Source organism: Schistocerca piceifrons, chromosome 3, assembly GCF_021461385.2.
Source record: "Schistocerca piceifrons isolate TAMUIC-IGC-003096 chromosome 3, iqSchPice1.1, whole genome shotgun sequence".
NCBI lineage: Eukaryota > Metazoa > Arthropoda > Insecta > Orthoptera > Acrididae > Schistocerca > Schistocerca piceifrons.
This window is the reverse complement of record NC_060140.1, coordinates 204,398,974-204,421,865: the sequence shown is the minus strand read 5'-3', so window position 1 is coordinate 204,421,865 and position 22,892 is coordinate 204,398,974. Positions and strand designations below refer to the sequence as shown.

The window sequence follows — 22,892 nt, the reverse complement described above, 5'->3', positions numbered from 1 at the left end:
AACAACAGTGACATCACAGCAAACCTCTAATTGACAGCCCACAGCATAGGAGACCTCAAACATCTATGCAATATCCAAAACCTCCTCAAGCTGAGGGGCACGTTGACACGCCTCTTTATTTGGGGTTGAATGAACGATCGCATCTCTGACTCTGGCATCCACGTGCTGCTCCTGAGACATTGTGACAAATCGACACTTATACAGTTATGAAACTCATCTGCACACATTCATTGTGATTACTGTGGCTGTCAGCAACATTAATAAGTTTCAACACATGCAGCATCACATGTGTAAGCTTGTGGTGATTGGTGGACAGAAAACTACACACATCGTGAAAAGAAAGCAACACTGGTTGTTCCAGAGGAGCTAACTGTGATAGAAAGTATACGTACGATGGGGTTCCGCGGTAAGAAAAGAGCTTTACAGACTTCCTTGTTGACCGCTTGAAAAGCCATGAAATATTGGTGAAGCCACTTCTGGTAAGTGTCTCAGTCTTCAGTGGATTCCTCAAACGGGAAGAACAGTGGCAAGTGAACGGCTGGCGGTGGAGCCTGTGTCAACGTACCCATCATCATTTCAACATGTCCGTATATGTATGTTGTTGTTGCAGATGTAACTTGAGTGAGACCTCCATAGAAGAGCTGAATGGCAGAAAAGTCACAGAATTTGAAATGCATAAAAATTCCACCCTCCCTCATTGCCACTTCTGTTCCAAGAACACAAGGAAACATATGGCATTAAAAGAAACCCAGATTTATTGGGTCATGGAGTGACAACAACAAGAACAGAGAGCAGATAGTTACACAGCTTGGAAATTTTAACAGCTAAGGGCACGGAGGCTTATCTACATCCTTACAAAAACACTGTCTCTATCTAGTGACGATGCTACTCCTGGCAGCCACCTCAGGTATAATTGGGGGCACCATTTGAATGTCGGTGCACACTATGCGTGGCTTAATGGCCTGACTTGCTTCTGCAGTAGGTTTAGTAACCGGTATGTTATTCCACTGGTGACCTACCTTCCCTGCCGCTTCTTCTCTCCACTCTCCCACCACCTTGTTACACCTGCAGAAAAAAAATTGTCCCTTAATATGTCTCTACTGCATTGAGATGGGGTACACATATTTAATATTAGTTCTTAACTGCTTTAAATAACAATAAACAGTAATTTGATAACATTAAAACACTTTTTTAATAATCTATGATTTTTTCATCCCTGCAACACAAACTGTTAGTCCTACAGAAAAAATTAATTGTACCTTATTTGGTGGGAAATTTGATGTAATTTAATTTTGTCCTGGGCAACATTTTGGCTAAAAACTATAGTTTCAGAGTTATTCAAGAAAAACAAAAAAGTGACCATTACACTCATTGTGTGACTACATAAGTTTTCTCTCGTATTTGACTTTTCTTGATTGTTCTTGGCTGGGCTATCTGGAAGATTAAAAGTAGCAAAGATTAAGGACGGATTGTCACAGATAATTAAGACAGCAATTGTGCTGCAGTTTCTGGCTTACACTGTTTACTTAAATTATTGGTGCACAACCTCAGAAGAACCATCACCTGTGGGGGAAAAAATAGTAAAGTACTTGAAGTAGTGAGGTGGAGAATGCTGTGGAAAACAAGAAGGCCCCAAGAGAGGAAAAAAATAAAAATTGATATGCTTAAAGTAGGAGGAAAAGATCTGTTAGAAGCTACAACAATATTCATAAACAAATATATTGATTCCATGCTAAAAATCTGGAAAATGCTGAAATGTTAGTTTTATTCAAGGAAAGGGACAGACAAAAATGTTGAATTATTGTCCTGCAAATTTTGTAATGCAAATTCATATATCTTTGAGTAAGGTCGTAACTGAGCAACACTATGAACAACTAGACTTCTACTAACCAGTTGAATAAGCTGAATATTGCCAAGACTTCTTTACTGTTGGTGATATCCAGAGCATTCGACTATTCTTTGAAAAGACCTTGAGGTATAACATCAAGATACATCTAACATTCATTGACTTAGGACTATTAAGGTACCAAAAGGCTAGATTGCTACTCACCATATAGTGGAGATGTTGATTTGCAGACAGGCGCAACAGAAAGACTACAGTCATTATTCCATTCTGGATTTTCCATTGTTTTACTCATTGACTTCCCTGTTGTTACAAAACATTTGAGTCAGTAAAGATGTGGGCAATTCTGCAAGCTCTTAAAATTATCAGTGGTAATCAGAAGCGTGTAAGGTTTTTAGAAACAGGTGACAGTGACCATCAGAGTAATTGAAGACCCCATCACAGATATAATCCTAATAGCCAAAGGAATTTGCCAGGAGGACATAATAGCTCCAAAGTTGCTTGTTCCAGCTGTGGAAGATATATTCAAAAGTGTGGAATGGGATAATAGAGGGATCAAAATCAGTGGCTAGTGCCTGAACCACCACTGATTTATTGATAGCATTGTGCATGTAAGTGAAAATCTAACAGAACTAATAATTATGAGTGAAGAACTGAAAGTTGATTGTATGGAAATTGGATTGGATATAAATAGAGGTACTTCTGAGTCCAGACATCCAACTAGCACTTGGATGGGTGACCGTCCGGTCTGCCGAGTGCTGTTGGCAAGCGGGGTCCACTCAGCCTTTGTGAGGCAAATTGAGGAGCTACTTGACTGAGAAGTAGTGGCTCAGGTCACAAGAACTGGCAACAGCCGGGAGAGCAGTGTGCTGACAACATGCCCCACCTTACCGCATCCAGTGATGCCCCTGGGCTGAGAGGATGACACAGCAGCCAGTCGGTACCATTGGGCCTTCCAAGGCCGGGTCAGACAGAGCATTGAAGTTCCTTGAAAATATTTACTTTAACCAATAAATTCAATTTGGAAAAACCGACCAAAAAGCAGAAATTCTGCAAAGAATAAGTTGGAGTTGGACAGAATCTTTACCAATAAGAATGTTCCAATGAATCTAATAATAATAATAATAATAATAACAATAATAATATGAAAGGTTGCAATACCTATGCCCTACCTAAAATTTATGGTCTAGAAAAACTGGTTCAGACGAAGGCCAGTGCTCATAAATTATAATGCAATAAAGAGCACTGGAGAGGCAGATGCTGGGCACCAACCTCAAGGATAAGGTCACCAGAACAATATCATGGGTAACAGACCTCATGGAGAGAGGTACCAGGCTGAAGTGGCAATGGAATGGCCACATACTGAGGAAATACCCCAACAGATGTAGCAATAACGTGTTGCACTGGATACGTCAGGAGCACAAAAAAGCGTTGGAAAACTCCAGAAAAGGTGGCTCAGTGAAATCAAGAGAATTACTGGAATATGATATCTGACAGCACAGAACTGAGTGAAATGGAAAATATTAAAGAATCTTTCAGTCAGTAGTGGATGAATAATAGCTATAAAGAAGAAGAAGAAGAAGAAGAAGAAGAAGAAGAACCATCAATCTTTAAAACATGCAGTTACATGTGTTAGGTCATAATTACAACGCGAGGGAAGTAAAGACCAATAAATTAAATCATCTTCTTTGTCTTCACACAGTTAGAAACAATATTTTAGTTTTTCTAATTAACTGTGGCATGTTTCATAGCAGCAATGTTCTCAAAGTGTATTAACATTGTATTAATTGATGAGAACTATTATGCAGTGGCAGCTGCCACATAGGAGCACGTGAACACACTAACTTTTGACACCTTGCTGATTTATTGGTTATTTTTCTTTGAATGCTGTTAAACGTAATGTAGATGCGGTAGTCTGAAGTGCATGGCACTAAATGTACAGTGTTGCGCAACATATTGCACCTCTATACTCGGTGAAACTTGACATCAGAATCATGAGCACATCTTCACTTGTGCATGTTTTAAGAAGTGTCTGCGCATGCGTGACTAGCGTGACATAATTGCTTCACAGGTCAAATACATATGGATTTGATAAACAATGTGCATGGTTCATGGCGTGCACTGCTAGCTCTTACCACTCACCTACAAGTTTACGTCAGTGCCACCATGTGGTAGCACACTGCAACAGACTTTTATCTACGTTCACTTGGCAGAAATCCTGCAAAGCGGTAGCACACTCCACAAATATGCGAATTCACTCATTATATAGTAAAATTAGATCAGACATCAGTGTACGTTATAGTTATACTGATAGGAAAAACTATTTTGTGGGATTCTGAATGAGATATAGTACATTAAGCTTTGGATTTTATCATAGAGTTATCTATTTGAGGTGCTGAGAACCATTAAGCACAATATCATTGATTATGAGGCTGTAGCATTTATCCATGCTTCTTACATGTGTTGATCTTATGGTAGGTCAGGTTTACCTGTACTGTAGGCCCACATTGTACATATATCTGAACAGTCACAAAAAGCTGTCTCACTGGGTTCTCTAAAGTTCATCTGAATATGGAGGACCGAGCGAGGTGGCGCAGTGGTTAGCACACTGGACTCGCATTCGGGAGGACGACGGTTCAATCCCGCCTCCGGCCACCCTGATTTAGGTTTTCTGTGATTTCCCTAAATCGCTTCAGGCAAATGCCGGGATGGTTCCTTTGAAAGGGCACGGCCGATTTCCTTTCCCATCCTTCCCTCACCCGCACTTGCGCTCCGTCTCTAATGACCTCGTTGTCGACGGGATGTTAAACACTAATCTCCTCCTCCTCCTCCTGAATATGGAGGGCTGAAGATGGTGTACTTTTGACCCTTGTGGTTCTCAGTGCCTCATTTGTATTCTAGTCAAGTGAGCTTGTTGGTAGGTAGTATGACATGAATTTAATCATTTCTGCAAATGGCAGTTTGTGTTTGGAGTTGGTTGTCTACTGTGCAGGAATCGGCTTTCCTGTGGAGTGTCAACATGAACTCTCTTGAACTGTATTAAACACTATCAGAAAAGTAAATTACCAAGAAAAGTTAACTGCAAAGAAACTAGGACATTCCAGACCAGATCTGTTGTCTGAGAAAGTGACAAAATGAAATAAGCATGACTACAAGGAACCATTTAACAAAGAAGAGTATAATAAGCATAAGTTGTTGTGTGGATCAATGTAAGAATGCTTGATTTTCAACCCAGAATTAATTTGTTAACTAATACATGAATTAGGGATCTTGTACATTTGTCTGGAAAAATAAAAATGCACGAAAACTCCCGCTTACACAAAGGGAAATGGAAAGTAGCAAAAGCTTAAACATTATTTGGTTCTTGCCATAAACTGTACTTAATTATGTACAAAACAACAAAATTTTGCAAGAACAATTATTTCTTTTTCAGACAAGTTATGCATATTATTATTATTATTATTATTATTATTATTATTGACAGCAGGTGAAGTTGTATAAATACACTACTGGCCATTAAAATTGCTACGCCAAGAAGAAATGCAGATGATAAACGGGTATTCATTGGACAAATATATTACACTAGAACTGACATGTGATTACATTTTCACACTGTTTGGGTACATAGATCCTGAGAAATCAGTACCCAGAACAAGCATCTCCGGCCGTAATAACGGCCTTGATATGCCTGGGCATTGAGTCAAACAGATCTTGGATGGCGTGTACAGGTATAGCTGCCCATGCAGCTTCAACACGATACCACAGTTCATCAAGAGTAGTGACTTGCGTATTGTAACGAGCCAGTTGCTCGGCCACCATTGACCAGACGTTTTCAATTGGTGAGAGATATGGAGAATGTGCTGGCCAGGGCAGCAGTCGAACATTTTCTGTATCCAGAAAGGCCCGTACAGGACCTGCAACATGCGCTCATGCGTTATCCTGCTGAAATGTAGGGTTTCGCAGGGATCGAATGAAGGGTAGAGCCACAGGTCGTAACACATCTGAAATGTAACGTCTACTGTTCAAAGTACCGTCAATGCGAACAAGAGGTGACCGAGACGTGTAACCAATGGCACCCCATACCATCACGCCGGGTGATACGCCAGTGTGGCGATGACGAATACACACATCCAATGTGCATTCACCGCAATGCAGAACCTGGATTCATCCGAAAAAATGACGTTTTGCCATTCGTGCACCCAGGTTCGTCGTTGAGTACACCACTGCAGGCGCTCCTGTCTATGATGCAGTGTCAAGGGTAACCGCAGCCACGGTCTCCAAACTGATAGTCCATGCTGCTGTAAACGTCGTCGAACTGTTCGTGCAGATGGTTGTTGTCTTGCAAACGTCCCCATCTGTTGACTCAGGGATCGAGATGTGGGTGCATGATCCATTACAGCCATGCAGATAAGATGCCTGTCATCTCAACTGCTAGTGATACGTGGCTGTTGGGATCCAGCATGGTGTTCCGTATTATCCTCCTGAACCCACCGTTTCCTTATTGTGCTAACAGTCATTGGATCTCGACCAACGCGAGCAACAATGTTGCGATACGATAAACCGCAATTGCAATAGGCTAGAATGCGACTTTTATCAAAGTTGGAAACGTGATTGTACGCATTTCTCCTCCTTACACGAGGCACCACAACAATGTTTCACCAGGCAATGCCGGTCAGCTGCTGTTTGTGTATGAGAAATCGGTTGGAAACTTTCCTCATGTCAGCATGTTGTAGGTATCGCCACCGGTGCTAACCTTGTGTCAATGCTCTGAAAAGCTAATCATTTGCATATCACAGCATCTTCTTCCTGTCGGTTAAATTTCGCGTCTGTAGCACGTCACCTTCATGGTGTAGCAGTTTTGATGGCCAATGAATTTAAAAATACCTACGAGCTGCCACTGCTATTATGTGTCAAAATATACATTGAAATGTCATTGTCAGACAACAATTGAGCCTGCAACTGACGGTATATACACGGTGGTGCATTGATCGTGACCGGGCCAAGTATCTCACGAAATAAGCATCAAACGAAAAAACTACAAAGAACAAAACTTGTCTAGCTTGAAGGGGGAACCAGATGGTGCTATGGTTGGTGCCCTAGATGGCGCTGCCATAGGTCAAACGGATATCAATTGCATTTTTTAAAATAGGAACCCCCATTTTTTATTACATATTCGTGTAGTACGTAAAGAAATATGAATGTTTTACTTGGACCACTTTTTTCGCTTTGTGATAGATGGTGCTGTAATAGTCAACAAACATATGGCTCACAATTTTAGATGAACAGTTGATAACAGGTAGGTTTTTTAAATTAAAATACAGAACGTAGGTATGTTTGAACATTTTATTTTGGTTGTTCCATTGTGTACCTCTGTGAATTTATCATTTCTGAGAACGCATGCTGTTACAGCGTGATTACCTGTAAATGCCATATTAATGCAATAAATGCTCAAAATGATGTCCGTCAACCTCAATGCATTTGGCAATACATGTAACGACATTCCTCTCAACAGCGAGTAGTTCACCTTCCGTAATGTTTGCGCGTGCATTGACAATGCGCTGATGCATGTTGTCAGGCGTTGTTGGTGGATCACGATAGTAAATATCCTTCAACTTTCCCCACAGAAAGGAATCCTGGGACGTCAGATCCGGTGAACGTGCGGGCCATGGTATGATGCTTCGACGGCCAATCCATCTGTCATGAAATATGCTATTCAATACCACTTCAACCGCACGCGAGCTATGTGCCGGACGTACGTCACATTGGAAGTGCGTCGCCATTCTGTCATGCAGTGAAACATCTTGTAGTAACATCGGTAGAACATAACGTAGGAAATCAGCATACATTGTACCATTTAGATTGCCATCGATAAAATGGGGGCCAGTTATCCTTCCTCCCATAATGCCACACGACACATTAACCCGCCAAGGTCGCTGATGTTCCACTTGTCGCAGCCATTGTGGATTTTCCGTTGCCCAATAGTGCATATTATACCGGTTTACGTTACCGCTGTTGGTGAATGACACTTTGTCGCTAATTAGAATGCATGCAAAAAATCTGTCATTGTTCCGTAATTTTGCTTGTGCCCAGTGGCAGAACTGTACACGACATTCAAAGTCATCGCCATGCAATTCCTGGTGCATAGAAATATGGTACGGGTGCAATCAATGTTGATGTAGCATTCTCAACACCGTCGTTTTTGAGATTTCCGAATCTCGCGCAATTTGTCTGCTACTGATGTGCGGATTAGGTGTGACAGCAGCTAATACACCACTTGGGCATCATCATTTGTTGCAGGTCGTGGTTGACGTTTCACATGTGGCTGGCCACTTCCTGTTTCCTTAAATAACGTAACTATCTGCCGAACAGTCCAGTCACTTGGATACTGTTGTCCAGGATACTGAGCAGCCTACATAGCACACGCCCATTGGGCATTTTGATCACAATAGCCATACATCAACACGATATTGACCTTTTCCGCAGTTGGTAAACAGTCCATTTTAACACGGGTAATGTACCGCGAAGCAAATACCGTCCACACTGTCAGAATGTTATGTGATACCAAATACTTATACGTTTGTGACTATTGCAGCGCCATCTATCACAAAGCGAAAAAAGTGCTCCAGCTAAAACATTCATATTTCTTTATGTACTACACGAATATGTAATGAAAAATGGGGGTTCCTATTTTAAAAAAAAACGCAGTTGATATCCGTTTGACCTATGGCAGCGCCATCTAGCGGGCCAGCCATAGCGCCATCTGGTTTCCCCCTTCAAGCTAGACGAGTTTCGTTCTTTGTACTTTTTTCATTTGATGCTTATTTAATGAGATATTTGGCCCAGTCACTATCAATGGACTACCCTGTATGTTGTTTGTAACTTAAACAAAATGTAGGCTTAGTTTGTTTACATTCTTAAATCCTATTACCTTTGGATGTTTATTGGTAGTAAAATTAAAATCAGTAGCATTGCTTTACTTTCTTCCTCCACAAAAAGTGATTCTTTCAGCTGCACAATTAAGTTAGAAACAGTCACCAAAATTCATTTAAGCCCATATACATATATCTGAATTATGTACGTGGCATTATTTGTTATTGCTAAGAGCCGATGTTGTCTAATTTAATGGAACTATGCCTAATGTTATTTTATTTGAGCCTCTGAAATTATGCACTTACATGTGAATATTCATACTTCCACACAGCATACATTTTGACTTCAACTTTTCCCTTCTTAGAAGAGAGAGAAGTTACAGCTCCCTGTTGCAAATAAAGACAGATTGGAATAAAAACACACACACACACACACACACACACACACACACACACACACACACACACACACACACACACTAAACAATCAAATTATGTTTCTCCCTGACTTGTACATTGTAAATAATGTTATTGTCATTATGAAATTAAATTATGTGTAATGACACACAAACGGAATACATTTCTTTAAGTTTTGTGAAATTTATAGGAATTAAAAAACATTTATAAATTAGGTGAGTTTCTGAGTATTTATCTTAATGTGAAACTAGGAAGTAACTTTAATGATTCTTATATAGAAAGATGACAGATCCATAATTGACATGATATTACCTTTGCAGGTCTTAAAGAAATGCACATCAGCTCCTACAGCTGTGAGCCAGCTGATTTTTCAGAAGGACATGATATTGGAGACAAAGGCAAAATTAGCTACATGGGACTGATTCCATGTTCTGCAGCTTCTCAGTTTAGTGAAGAGGTGCAGACTGAAATAATACATCACAAAATAAATGGAGAAGCAGAAGCTGAGTGTGATGGTATGATGAGTATACAGAAAATTGCTAGTAGATTATAGATTATTAGCAGAATAATATTAAGATTATCTGTAACTGTTCCTGTTTTCCAAAAGTATTTTCCAAAATGTGTAAAAACAATACATGCATACTAAAGACTGTGTGGCACATGAGTATGAACTAAATCCATCTTCATACACTGGATTTCCTGTGTCTTACTTTAAACAAGATCCTACAGCATTCATTTATGTCTTCACCATTTTCCATAAATCCTATAATGGAAGTGAATCTTCAGGGATATGAACAAAGTCGACAATGATTAACAAAGATGATCTGCTTCCAGAAATAGCATTGGCAATTAAATGTAGTTAAACTGGCATGAACTATGTGTACTAAAACGTTTTTGGCATAACAAAATTAACAGCAGGGTGCTATAATCTGAAAATAGGCTCTGTTTCATATGTTAAATGAGATAGCTATTGTTTATGCCGTACTGTTAGCAAAACATGTAGAGGACCACATTGATATTTATTTTACAACATTAGTTATCTACATGTCACATGAATGAGGTTCTGCTTACAGTGAACATTTCTGCTAATCATGCAGCTAAAAGTAACTTTCACTTGTCGAACATGGATAAGTAGTTACTCAAAAATATTATTTTTGTGACTTGTCTTGTGATTCTAAGTAACAGTCAAGCTAAAGTTGCTGTGTACTATTAGCATCAAATATCAGCATCCTCAGAAAAGAGTGAAAGAACCCTTTGAAGAATTACCTACAAGATGTTCAGTGATATACTTTTTACATTATTTTTACTACACTTCACGAGTAGTGTGGAATACAAAGTCCCAGAATCGGCTGGACTGCCATGAAGTATCACTTTGTTTTTTTCAGTAGGTGAAAGTCAAGTCAATACTCACTCACCAAGTCCATCAACAGCAGTGTCACAATGAGCCAAATTTGTAATCGAATTGCTATTAAATACAGTATATGTAGCAAACTGAGGTCCAAAGTAGTCCTCCTTAAAAATGAAAATCTCTGTGTCAGCTGCACAGGGGACACAGAGCTGGTCATTTTCAAGCCATTCCATCTCCTGGCAGTTTTCATATCTTTTGTTTGCTGATCATACAGTCTGCCCATACAAATGTTGGAGACCATGTAAATTTATTACTTTGATATAGTGGTGCCTGCACCAGAGATATTTTTATTTTTGTGGGAAATAGGACGCCATCTGCTGATGATCCCAGGAACAAGAAATCCTGAAGTATTGATATCTGAGTTCTAGCAATATCTGAATTGTCTTCACAGTGTATAAGGTACTCCCAACCTCGGAAATAAGTTGGTGTGGACAGTAATGGAGTGGCTGATGATATTGACTGTGTTCCAACCAGGAGACAGAGTAGGGGCCAGATGTTGCTGAAGGACCATGTCCACATTGCAACTTACTCATTCTCCCTTAACAATGAAAATTAGTGGTTCTATTTTCACATGATTAAAATACTATTGAATTAAATTCGCTGTTTCTGCATAAAAATTAATCTTAAGCTTTATGATTAATCTTTGCTTAACAGTATCTCATTACAGTTTTTCATTCACTGCTATAGCCACTGCCATACAATTCCTTCAAGTCTCTGGGGTTCCGGGTGTATGAGAATCAAACAAAGAACTCATCATTGTTTAACATTCCATTAAATATGGGACCTACTCTTTAACTTTCTGAATAAATTTCTTCTAGTTACTCACCAAGTATCTTAGCCAGTTAGTGGTAACAGTTTCTAACAGGCAGTGGAAACATGGCTGACAGTACTCCAACGACAATATTGTCCCTCTGTGTGTGGACAACGAGAATTTAATTGGTGCTGGAAACAACTGTTGCACACTTGTTGGGTTTGGGTAGATGGGTCTGCCTGAACCAATATGACTGAAGTGTCCAATGATATTAGTAAATTACAGTGGGAGCTGCAGTAGATTTGCTATATGGGGCGCCATCTGCAAGTCTGCATGGAGGACTGACAATTAGCGGAACTGAACAGACTCGATCTAGTGACTTTCTGTAAGAAAGGGGTGTGGAGTTTACAGAAGACAGAGCAGAACTGAACAGACTCAATCTAGTGAGTTTCTGCAAGAAAGGGGTGTGGAGTTTACGGAAGACATAATCCTTTTTGGACAAAAAAATGTGGTGCCATCCTAGACACCTCATATGCTATATAGATACTTTGAGTATTTCCTCAAGAATGGGATTGTCTATCTGAAATGCTTGTGAACAAAGCTCAGAAACAGCAGAAAAGCAAAGTGTGTTAGGCTTTGCCCAGGCAGCATAAGATTGTTTTTTGTGTGTGCAACAATGAAAAATTTTTAACGAACAGCAACAGCATGGCATTTTTGCTCCTAGAATGATGACACAATGGTAACCATTTCAGAACTTCCAACACTTTAAAGTTCTGGATAGTAGCTGCCATTTTCAAAGCAGTGATAACTTTTTAGGTTAGTAGATAGAATGCAAAAGCACTGTAAAGCAATATTGACAATCTCTGATCTTTGATATGAAGCAGCAGCTGAGGAAAGCTGTTTTCATCCTTTCACCTCCTCCTAAATATGTGGTATTTGAAGTGGCAGTTTGTCCTTGTGCTGCATTAACTATTTTAAGAACTGCTGTTTGTGCTGTAGTTGCGCTTGGTATTGCTGTTGGCACACTATTTACTGCTGCCACATTTGCAAAAAAATTGGATTCATCATTACTCTTCTGCACCCACTATTGCACCCAATTTTAGTGATGTTCTAGAGTGAGGTGATATTTTTGCCTTACTGCCACTGATAAAATTTAGGTTTATTGGCTGTATACAACAGTGTGCAGCATTTGTTGTACTGGGGGAAAGAAACTTGCACTACGTAAGTCATGCGGAATATAAAGTCCAAGTTGGCTGTCTTGATCCAGCACTTGATTCTGTCCAAAATATTTTCCTCGAGTCCATGAATACTCACCAACTTTATAAACAACACCAATAAATCCAATCCATAATCCTGTTATCATTAACAGTAGACAGCAGTTTGAGGCCCAAAGCAGTGTTCTGTTGACATGTTCATTAGTTCCATGCCAGCTGCAGTCCTCCCTCCATGTCTTAGCGTTTCTTATCTCTCACATTTGCTTATCATGTGGCCTACCCACATGATGTGTTGGGATCCGAAGTTGCCGCTTCTGCATGTGGTGGAGCTTCTGCCATCTTTCAGGAAATGGTCCAAACCCATCTCTTCAAACAAACATAATGTGCAAAATGCACAAAACTGAGTTTCTTAATTGTATTACCTTGTGACTTTCCTTCACTCTAGCCTGTTACCTAGCTAGATATCAAGGAATTTTACTCGTGTTGTTTCATTAATGCTTGAGCATCAGTGTCTATTTCTGTTACTAGCCAAACATTTTTACTTGCTTTAAACCTCACAATATTAGTATTTTTGAAATCAAAATTTAGTGTTTGCTGTGAAGCAGTTGTAGGTCTGTTGAGTTGTCATCTGGATTGTGTATTAGGATGGACTTTCATTCTGTGATTACTTTGCTGGTGTTATCACAGTACATTGTGATGTAGAAACTGTTTTTAAGCCATTGAAGATAATTTAAATAGGTAGGAAGAACAGGAGCTGACACGGTGCAGAACCTTGTTGCATTCCATACTTTATGTTCTCCCATTCTGAGTAAGAAATATTCTGATGGAATGACAGTTGTCTCACAGAACATATGTTATGTTGTGAATTTTGTTATTGACTATTCATGCTAGTTTGAGAGTAAGTGACATTTAGAAGTTAATATTTGCAGGGAGTTTAAAAGGAATAAACAAACAACACAGTAATGGACTACTGGTGTTACAGTCAGGGAAATGAAATATTATTATGAACCTGTTTAAAATGGGATGAAGGTTGCTTGAGCTTCATTTGGCAACTCCTTCATACTACTGATCTTTCTTACAGAAGGAAGTAGCTAGGGGAATAGCTGTATACAGCCAGGTTTTAGATTGCATAAGTGACATGTTTCTCTTATTTCGTAATGTGATACTACCAGTCATAGTTATTATGTAAGTAACAACAACAACAAGTGTTTTGTGTGCCAAAAGCATGGATTTACAACTGCAGAACTTTAATGGGCATATGATGATGGAAAAAGTTAATCAACACATTCCACACCATAATATTAATTTTGGACTTTGTTTTTGGAATAAGTAACAAACTAATTAATGTAATTGAACATTTGTTTTATCATAGGATTCTGTTCTGATGATGATGATGCAGAGGATGACTGCCAGTCAGCTGTTGGTGTAGCAGCTTGTATATCAGAGAGACCACGTGATAGGATTATTGATATAACAAAGCATTTGTCAGCAAAGCCTTTGGAATATTCTTATTTTAATATGGAGCAGTTACAGCTGTGGGCTGGACCATCACACTGGAAGCTGCCAAGGAAGCAAGGTACAATTTTTTGTCATTATGTGACTAGTTTAAAATGACTAAAATATTTATTTTGCAATGATTTTTTTTTAACTTTGCTTTTGTTGATGGTGAACTCTACATTTTGTATTACATTGGAATATTTAATATCCTGAGTTTATTCACATTAAGTTCCTGTTTAAGATGAAGATAGATTGCATATTTTTTGGTATTCCTTTCTCTCCTCTAATAACACATTTTGTGCATGTTTGCCTGTTGTCTGTGCATTGTTTTCAGTATGTGTCACTGTATTTCTAATTTTACCTCACTTGTTTAGGCATTCTAAATTTTGTAACAAGTGAATAATCCATCATGAAGGTTTCATTTGCCTTATATTAGAAAAATTATGAAAATAAATTTTGGTGAATGTTTAAGACCAGTACTTTGGTATAGTACAAGTCAGTCTTCATTAAAGTTCACCCTTTTCTTAATCAGGAACTGCTCCCCCTAACTCCTTGTCACAGAGGCAGTACAAATGTTTTGAAAAGTTTTTGGTTACATACTGTATTTGCACAAATATAGGCTGTGTGCAAGTATTGGCTGCATCTAAACTTTTGACCCAAGGTTATAGGGAAAAGTAAATCTCAAATATAGTCCTCACTACTAAATTTGGCTCCAGTTACGAAGTGCTGCCATGTTTGACTGTGGTGTTACTACCATTACATACATAATGCAGGCACTAAATTATCTTGACACCCCTACATAACAACTGAGCAACTTCAAGTTGTCAGTATGCATTATGCAAAGGAACAGAAAAAGTTGGAAACAGGATGTACATTTCATATAGATGAAAAAAACATTTGTTAGCGGTGTGCAAGTGAAGAGAAACTCTTATATACAGCAGTCTGAACAGTGAAGGGCAAATGAGCACATGTTCAGATAGATAAAAAAGACATGTTTGAATTTCTAGTTCATAAGAGGGAATGTGTATATTTGACCACAACTAAAATGATTGAAACTGAAGTGCAAAATAGCATGTGAAAGAAACATGGAATGTAAAGTTTTGTATGGATGGGTTTGATGATTTATGCAACAAGACAACAAGACAAAAATTGGACACAGAACAACATCACTGTCATATCTCTACAAGCAAAAAGTGCACTACTTGTATATTCTTTTGGCAATGGCAACTTGCATTTATGGGGCACTGGAGAGTCATGTGGCTTATCATTCATTCCCAAAAATTTTTCAAAGATTGCTGTAAATTTGTTTTAATAATTGGACTGCAATTACCAATAGGGACCCGAGTTCCAAAATCAGAAACTGAGATATTGCTCCATTTATAAACTTCTCACTGTAAGATCTGTGTAACGGCTATCATTTCCAAAACTGGTGGAAATTTACACAATTATGTGCACTGTTAGTGTTCAAAAATAATATATGCATATATACTTGATACATATGTCACTTGGATCATTATCACTTAATTAGGAAACTAGTATTGTGGGTTCAGCAACAATAAACCACCCACTAAACTATGGATATTTTGATGATGTTGCTAATTGGTTATAACAAGCACATTTATAAAGTAATACATTTTTCAGCAGTATTTATTTATTTCATACTGAAGCAAATAGAATATGGAAAAAGTTAGTATGAAACAATTATTCAACCCAGTGTTCGGTTTTGAACTTTATGCAGCCTTTTTACCATCATTATGCATCTTCTTCAATGTCATCGAAGACATGCGCATCTGTGATAAGAGAATGATAAGTGCTTGGTATTACTGGATATCAAGTGCAACATAGATTTCAGATCTTGAAGTTTATTTCTAGATATGGCTCTCCCTTGAGGCCACAGTGGTTCAAAGAGTGCATAATGGTTAGAAGGTCATCACCGCTGTTTCTTCTAGAGATCCACAGTAATGTAGGCATGATCATTATGGTATTCTTTTGTATACAGGTTTAATGGGTCTTCAAGCAACGGAAAATCCAGAATGGAATAATGACAGTATTATGAAAAGGTCAGATTACTACTCAACATGTAGTAGAGATGCTGAGTCGCAGATGGACATGACAGGAAGATTGTCAAACACATTTGCTTTCAGCCGAAAAGGCCTTCATTGGAGTTAGACAACAATTGCTCGCAGTCTGGCCTCAGCAGCCAGAGATCGTGATCATCTGCGTGTTTTGTGTTTGAATGAGTATGTGTGTGTTAATAGGTCTTGTTTATTCAACACTATTTTGCATATTTACATTCAGTTAATCATGTTTCCTTTAGTGTCAAACTTATGGTTCACAATGCAGTTCTCCATCTTAGAATTCCACCATAATTGCTGGCCTCAATTAAAATTAAAACAAGAGGATTTCTTTTCCTACAAGTTTTCAAAACATTTAGATAATCACTCAGTAGGTACATGCCTTGCTGAATTGTCAAAGTTTGTTCATCATCACTGAAATTGGCATCGTTTGGCAGAAATGTGTACCCAGGAGTCGGGAACCTTAGAGAAACTGAAATAGGGGATGGATGATTTTGCATAATAACTTCAACATCAAGTTTATTTTGATGTTTCGGTTTTGGTCACCACATGAATCTGCCCGTAAAATTAACTCAGTAATGTCTTTACATCTATATCAGTGTCTACATATATACTCCATAAGCTAGCATATGGTGCATGGCGTATTTGTCTGCTCGTTTAAAAACTTGTATGATATGCTGGCAATGTTCTTCTAACAAGACCAAAAATACTAATATGTTGCCAAGGTAGGCAAAACAGAATGGCAGACCTTGCAACACTTAGTTGATAAATCTGTGCCATGTCTGAGCAGTGTTTCTGAGGCTGAAAGTTATGAATTTACTTTCAAACAGGCCGAATGGCACAATTATGGCCGTCTTCGGGGTATCTTCTTCGGCAACAGGTATCTGCATGTACACCTTGGTGCAGTCCAACACACTGTACAGGCAGGCATTGCTCAATGCTTAGTTATAATCGCAGAACAATGGAACTGAGTAATGATCAGTCACTGTACGGACATTAAGTGCTCTATAGTCCCTGCATGGATGCAACGCATCGCACATCTTAGGCACGAAATGTAACGGCAATGACCAAGGGCTACTGGATGGTTGCATGATACCCTCTCGAGTCATACTATCAAACTTGACCTTGGCAATAGCTAACTGACCGGGGACTAACCATCAAGGTTTACAGGATAATGGCGGCCCCTCGGTGGTCTTTATATGCACTGTGCTATGCTTCACTTCCTTGGGCATATGTGGAGGTTTCGTCAGTGCTGGAAAATCCCAAAGTAAAGCAGTGTTCTCGCTGTCTGCTGTTTCAATCAGCTTGACGGATTGGATGTATGTGTGGCACTGGAATCCTGCAGCCATCAGTCCAGTGGTTTGGTTGACCAGGCATGTGTTGATGATGTCAGGCAGAAGGTTGCAATGTGCCTGGAAGTCCACTCCTATTATCGACTTGGCGACATCCGTGATTGTGAAACCCCATGCAAATGCTTGGTGTAGGCCTAAATCTAGTTTAAAACAATGTGTACCACACATTGCAATAGAAGAATTGTTTGCAGCAGCTAGACAGAAAGACGTATGGAGCCTACACCGGTGTAACATTGTTCGCAAGAAAATACACAGATCAGAGCCAGTGCGCCGGTAACTCACAAACAGACACTGTGACGTAGACTGGCAATTGGATCAAGTGTCTACACCTGATCGCCGCTAGCATTGGGTAAGTGCAGGGTTTGGTACAGTAATGAGCTTGGATCACCAAGTTTTCTGTGGTACCAGCATATCCTCTGCTGTGTTTTAGTCACGGGTGCAGATGAGGCAGTTGATGATCTGCTGCATGAGTGCTTCCAGTATCTTAGTTGGCCACAATCACTGTTGGTGTTACACCGAGACATCAGTTGGCTAATCTGTTGCGTCAACATATCAATCTTTGCCGTCAGAGCATCATAGTCAGCGCGCAAAACTGTGACTGATGTGCTCGCGCATTACACAGTTGCTACATTAATAGGTGCAAGTGAGATAGCATCCTGTACCTTGTCTGCTAGCTCTGCCACCGTGTGTAAAAGCATTTCCGACTGCGACGCTATTATTGCTTTGGTGATAGGTGGCAACCGACTGCTCCAGATGGTTCTCAGCAAGCTGTCAGGCACAATACCAGCGTCGACCTTCCTTTGTAGATGCCGCAAGTACTGCGATGGTTTATGATCTCTGATGTCCTCCTGTGTCAGAATTTCGCATAGGCGTTCTTCTTGTGAAGCTGATACTATGTGGATAAATTCTGCCTTGAGCCACTCGTGGGCATTACTGTCTTGTGGTGCGATAATCACATCTTGCCCTTCGGCCGCGTACTGGTGATCGAGCTGGCTCACGACTAGTGCAAACTTGGTAGCGTCAGCAGTTATTCGAGAGTAAAAAAAAACTAGCTTCAACTTACACAAACCATAGTGCTGGATTGTGAGGCAAAAAGGTGGTAGTCTAATGGCGTGTGTGGACACAGCAAGGTTGGTCACGGTCAGATTTTCCGTCACCTTACAGTATCACTTTATTTTGTGCGTCAGGCAGGAGATAAATCACATCGGGGTCACCAGTTTGGCCATAGGGCTATGTTCTGGCCTGTCTCATCCGACCAGTTAGCCTTCTAGTTTGCGATAAATAACGTAGAATGATATCTCCAATGCTGAGATGACAAGATCTTTAATCGTTCATTCGGCAATTCATACAGGACGTCTTTTAGACTCAGTGTACATCAAGGCAAGACTCACACGAAAACGAATAAGTTGACTGGTGTCTCAATAACTAAGTATAAAAATGGTACTTAAGAATTAACAAGGAGAAAACAAGAACATGGAAAAACTATATACTAAGAATAAACATCACGGAATAACGGACACAATACAGCACTCCTGGCAGCCAGCGTGGAATTAATTTATCCACGCAAAATAAAATACTTGTGGTGTGACACACGGGTGAACCAAACTGCACTGCATTGCATATTGTGCTCATTAAAATACTCTTTGTAAAATTGAACTAGGATTTCAGCTTGAGGTGGCAATTTATTTGATTTCAGCTTTCTCAGTTGTTTCTCTGTTCCAGGGATGCTTATCACTGTGTCATCCATACAGGAATCTGTGCAATGGTCAAATGATGGTATGATTATGTGAATCTCCTGTGTGAATAATTTCTTAAACACAAAATTCAATACTTTGGCTTTCATTTTGCTGCCTTAAAGTGCCATACCGGATGGTCAATGAGTGACTGGATGGAATCCTTATATCCCCATAATAATTTTACATAGGGCCAAAATTTTCTCAGGTTGCTGGTCAAGGTATGTAGGTGGTAGTTTCCGTATGCTTTGTGCATAGATCTTTTCACAGAAGCACATATCTCCACTAACCGTCGGCTGTCTTCATTTGCACGTTCTCTTTTGAACTGAAAGTTCAACAGCCCTTGCTTCCTCAACATTTTCGAAATTTCATTGTTTAACCATGTGGGTCTTTTCTGCCCTTAATCCACTTACTAGGCACATAATTCTTCAGAGTGATATTTACAGTCTGTTTAAACTTTGCCCATAATTTCTCTACGCCCATCATACCAGAACTAAAAGATGCCAGTTCATTGTTAACAACTGCTTATCTACTCTTTCCAGCAGATATACTCTTCTAACCTTGTTGACTGATATATTAACTGTCTTAACCATAACTGCTATGATGACATCATGATCACAAATAACCATCTCTGTACTGACGCAGGCGATAAGGGTTGGCCTGTTTGAAGCTACAAGGTTGAAGTTATTTCCATTGAACATTGGCTGCGGAACTAGATGCTCAAGACCATTTTGGGAGAATGTGTTCAGAAGTGCTTCACAAGACGGTCTCCTGCTCTGCTACCTTCATGCTCGTACTGATTCGTTCAACGTGAGCGGACCACATGTCCAAAGCGCTTGGGAACGTGTAACAGGTTCCATAATAAAGGACACACTGCTTCTGTATGTAACTCCTTTCCAATACTGAGTGAGGTTGCAATGAACATGGATGTGAACAGTGTGTCAGCAGTGACGGTGTCTCACAGCAAGTTATACATTGAGGTGCACTTGTTTAACAAACCATTGAGAATGTAAGTGAATAGGGTTGCAGCAGCAACATTGACAAATTCTCAGGCGTATTTGGATTTGGGTTCTTCCCTCTGACTCCAGTGTCACAGAGGGCGGTGAGTTACAACAAACAACAGATTCCCATTCTTGGACAGTTTTCTGCACCTGTGACTTAAAAGGCTGTGGTTCATTCATTAACATCCTAGTTGTGGACAATGCTTACTCTGAAAATCTGTTTGGTTTTGACACTTTTAATCTATTTGGATTCTCCATTGATGATGAAGTTCACTTGGTTTCTGATCTAGTTCTGTATCAACAGTTAGATGCTCTCTGTGCCAAATTTTCCTGTATATTTTCTCCAGGACTGGGCTGTGCAACAGAATTTCAGGCTCATGTTACAATGAAACAGTCTGCTCGGCCCCATTTTTCCTGGGTCCACCCAGTACCAATACCTTTATGGGATAAAGTAAACGCAGAATTAGATTGTGTTCAGTCCCATGATGTTATTCAACCTATTTCTTCCAGTGAATGGTCGACACAACTGGCAATAGTAAAAAAACCTACGTGTGAGTTACACCTTTATGGGATCCTTTGCCGCACCCTGACAAGCTATTAGCAAAATTATCAGAGGGCTATTATTTGAATTTGCACAGGCATGTTTACAGCTGCCGCTCTACGAGGAATCCAAACGCCTTCTAGTTATCAATACCCCATTTGGGCTGTGTCAATACCAGAGTTTGCCTTTTGGTGTGGTAAGTGCACCATTCATTTTTCAACGCTTCTTAGAGCAACTTATTACATCAGTTCCAGGCTGCATCAACTATTTAGATCTCATTTTAGTGTCTGGTGCCTTTACAGAGGATCATTTGCAGAAGCTTCTTGCTCTGTCTTCTGTTTTACAGTCTGCAGGATTAAAGTGCATCTTTGGCAAGACACAGTTTTTTCATCCACTCATTATTTATTTCAGTTTTGAAGTGTTGCATGGTGGCATTAAACCATTGCGCCAGCACATTGATGTCATTGTCACGTTGCCAGAACTCACATCCATCAAAGAATTACAGGCATTTTTAGGCAAAATTCATTTTAATTTATTTTTTTAAACTCCAGCTGAACGGGTCTTGGAAGACCCTAAATTGTATTGATCAACTGCCATGTTGTCCTTAGCCTATAGGCGTCACTGGATGCAGATATGGAGGGATTTGTGATCAGCATACTACTCTCCCAACTATTGTCAGTTTTCATGGCGGGGGCTGCACCTTTTCAGTCAAGTAACCCCTCAATTTTCCTCACAAGGGCTGAGTGCGAAATTGCGTACTACAACAAATTCATACCAGACACTGCTACTGAGGCACAACCACTCCATGCATTATTACATAAAGATTTCCCTGGCTTGTGACTAACATTCAAGTTGTTGAAATCTAAGCTGCAGTCGACTCCTTGTTTGTCATTCTTCACCTGAGTTAGTACCTTGTGTTACTGACAGATGCATCCCAGTTTGTCCTTGGGCCCGTCCTGGCTCATAAGTATGTGGACGGATCTGAACGCCCCGTTGCACATGCCTCTAAATCATTAAATTCAGTGCAACAGCTATTCTCAGATAGAGAAAGAGACTTTAGCGATCGTGTATGCTCTAATTTCTTTTTTTTTTTTTTTTTTTAATACCAGTCTAAGTTTCAGCTCATCACAGACCAAACCACTGGTGTCTCTTTTTAGCCTTTGGCATCCTTGCCTAACAAAGAAACATGTAACCTTCAGTGGTGAATTCGTTTTGTGTGGCGATACAGTTACGAGATACATTTTCAACCTGCCTATGATGATGCCTTATCGCATTTGCCAATTGGTTCAGATTCAGAGTTTGATAAAGAGGAATGACTTTGGATGTGAAAGCTCAAAATGTTGCTGGCTTCCCTATAACTACCCCTAAAATTGCAGCCATGGTAGCTGCAGAACCTGTTTTAAGTGAACATGGTTGGCCGGGCAAACTCCTGGGTTGTGCTTCTGATCTTTTGCGAAATTATTTTTCATTACAAAATCATTTTTCTGTTTGGGACGGAGTGCCGCTTTTAGGTATAGAGAACACTACTCCCAGACTTGTAGTCCCGTCCACTATTTGGTGTGAGATTATGTATTTATTACATGTGGACCATAGAGATGTGTCACCTACAAAAGCGTTAGCACAGATACATGTTCTTTGGCCAGGCATCAGTAGGGAAATAGTGCGAATTGTTGCAAGCTGCCTACAGTGTGCCACCCATCAGGCGGCTCCCCATGCATCTTTGTCACTGTGGCCAGATCCACAATAGCCTTGGGAATGAATTCATGTAGATTTTGCGGGACTTTTTTGACTTTCTACTAGCTTATTGTAATTGATGCTTATTCCAAGATTCCATATGTGGTGTGTTGTCTGTCTACTTCTGCGGCAGCAACAATTTCCACTTTGTCAAAATTTTTGCAGTGGGAGGTCTTTTGTATATACTACTTACAATGTCCCCCAGTTCATATCACAGGAATTTGAAGATTTTCATAAAAAAAAGTGGTGTTTCCCCTGTAACGGTTCCTTCTTTCCACCCTCAGTCGAACAAGGAAGCTGAATGGCTAGTGCAAACACTTACGACTCAAATGAAAAAATACATTTCAGATGTGTCACCAAAAGTAACTCTTGACCTGTTCCTCAGGATTCATCGGTTCACCTATTGGCAAAAAGAGTCCAGCAGAGCTGTTGATCGGTCATCAGTCCCAGACTCTGC

The 22,892-nt window shown here is 39.8% G+C and overlaps 1 protein-coding gene across 2 annotated transcripts in view; it reads left to right on the top strand.

Annotated features, from left to right (window-relative positions):
* Positions 1–22,892, top strand: part of LOC124788350 (condensin complex subunit 2) — a 193,444-nt gene that overhangs the window by 100,707 nt on the left and 69,845 nt on the right. For both annotated transcript variants that reach the window (XM_047255611.1, XM_047255612.1), the window contains 2 exons: positions 9,450–9,644; positions 13,875–14,078. In XM_047255611.1, coding sequence (XP_047111567.1) covers positions 9,450–9,644; positions 13,875–14,078 — 399 coding nt within the window. The remainder of the gene's footprint in view (positions 1–9,449; positions 9,645–13,874; positions 14,079–22,892) is intronic.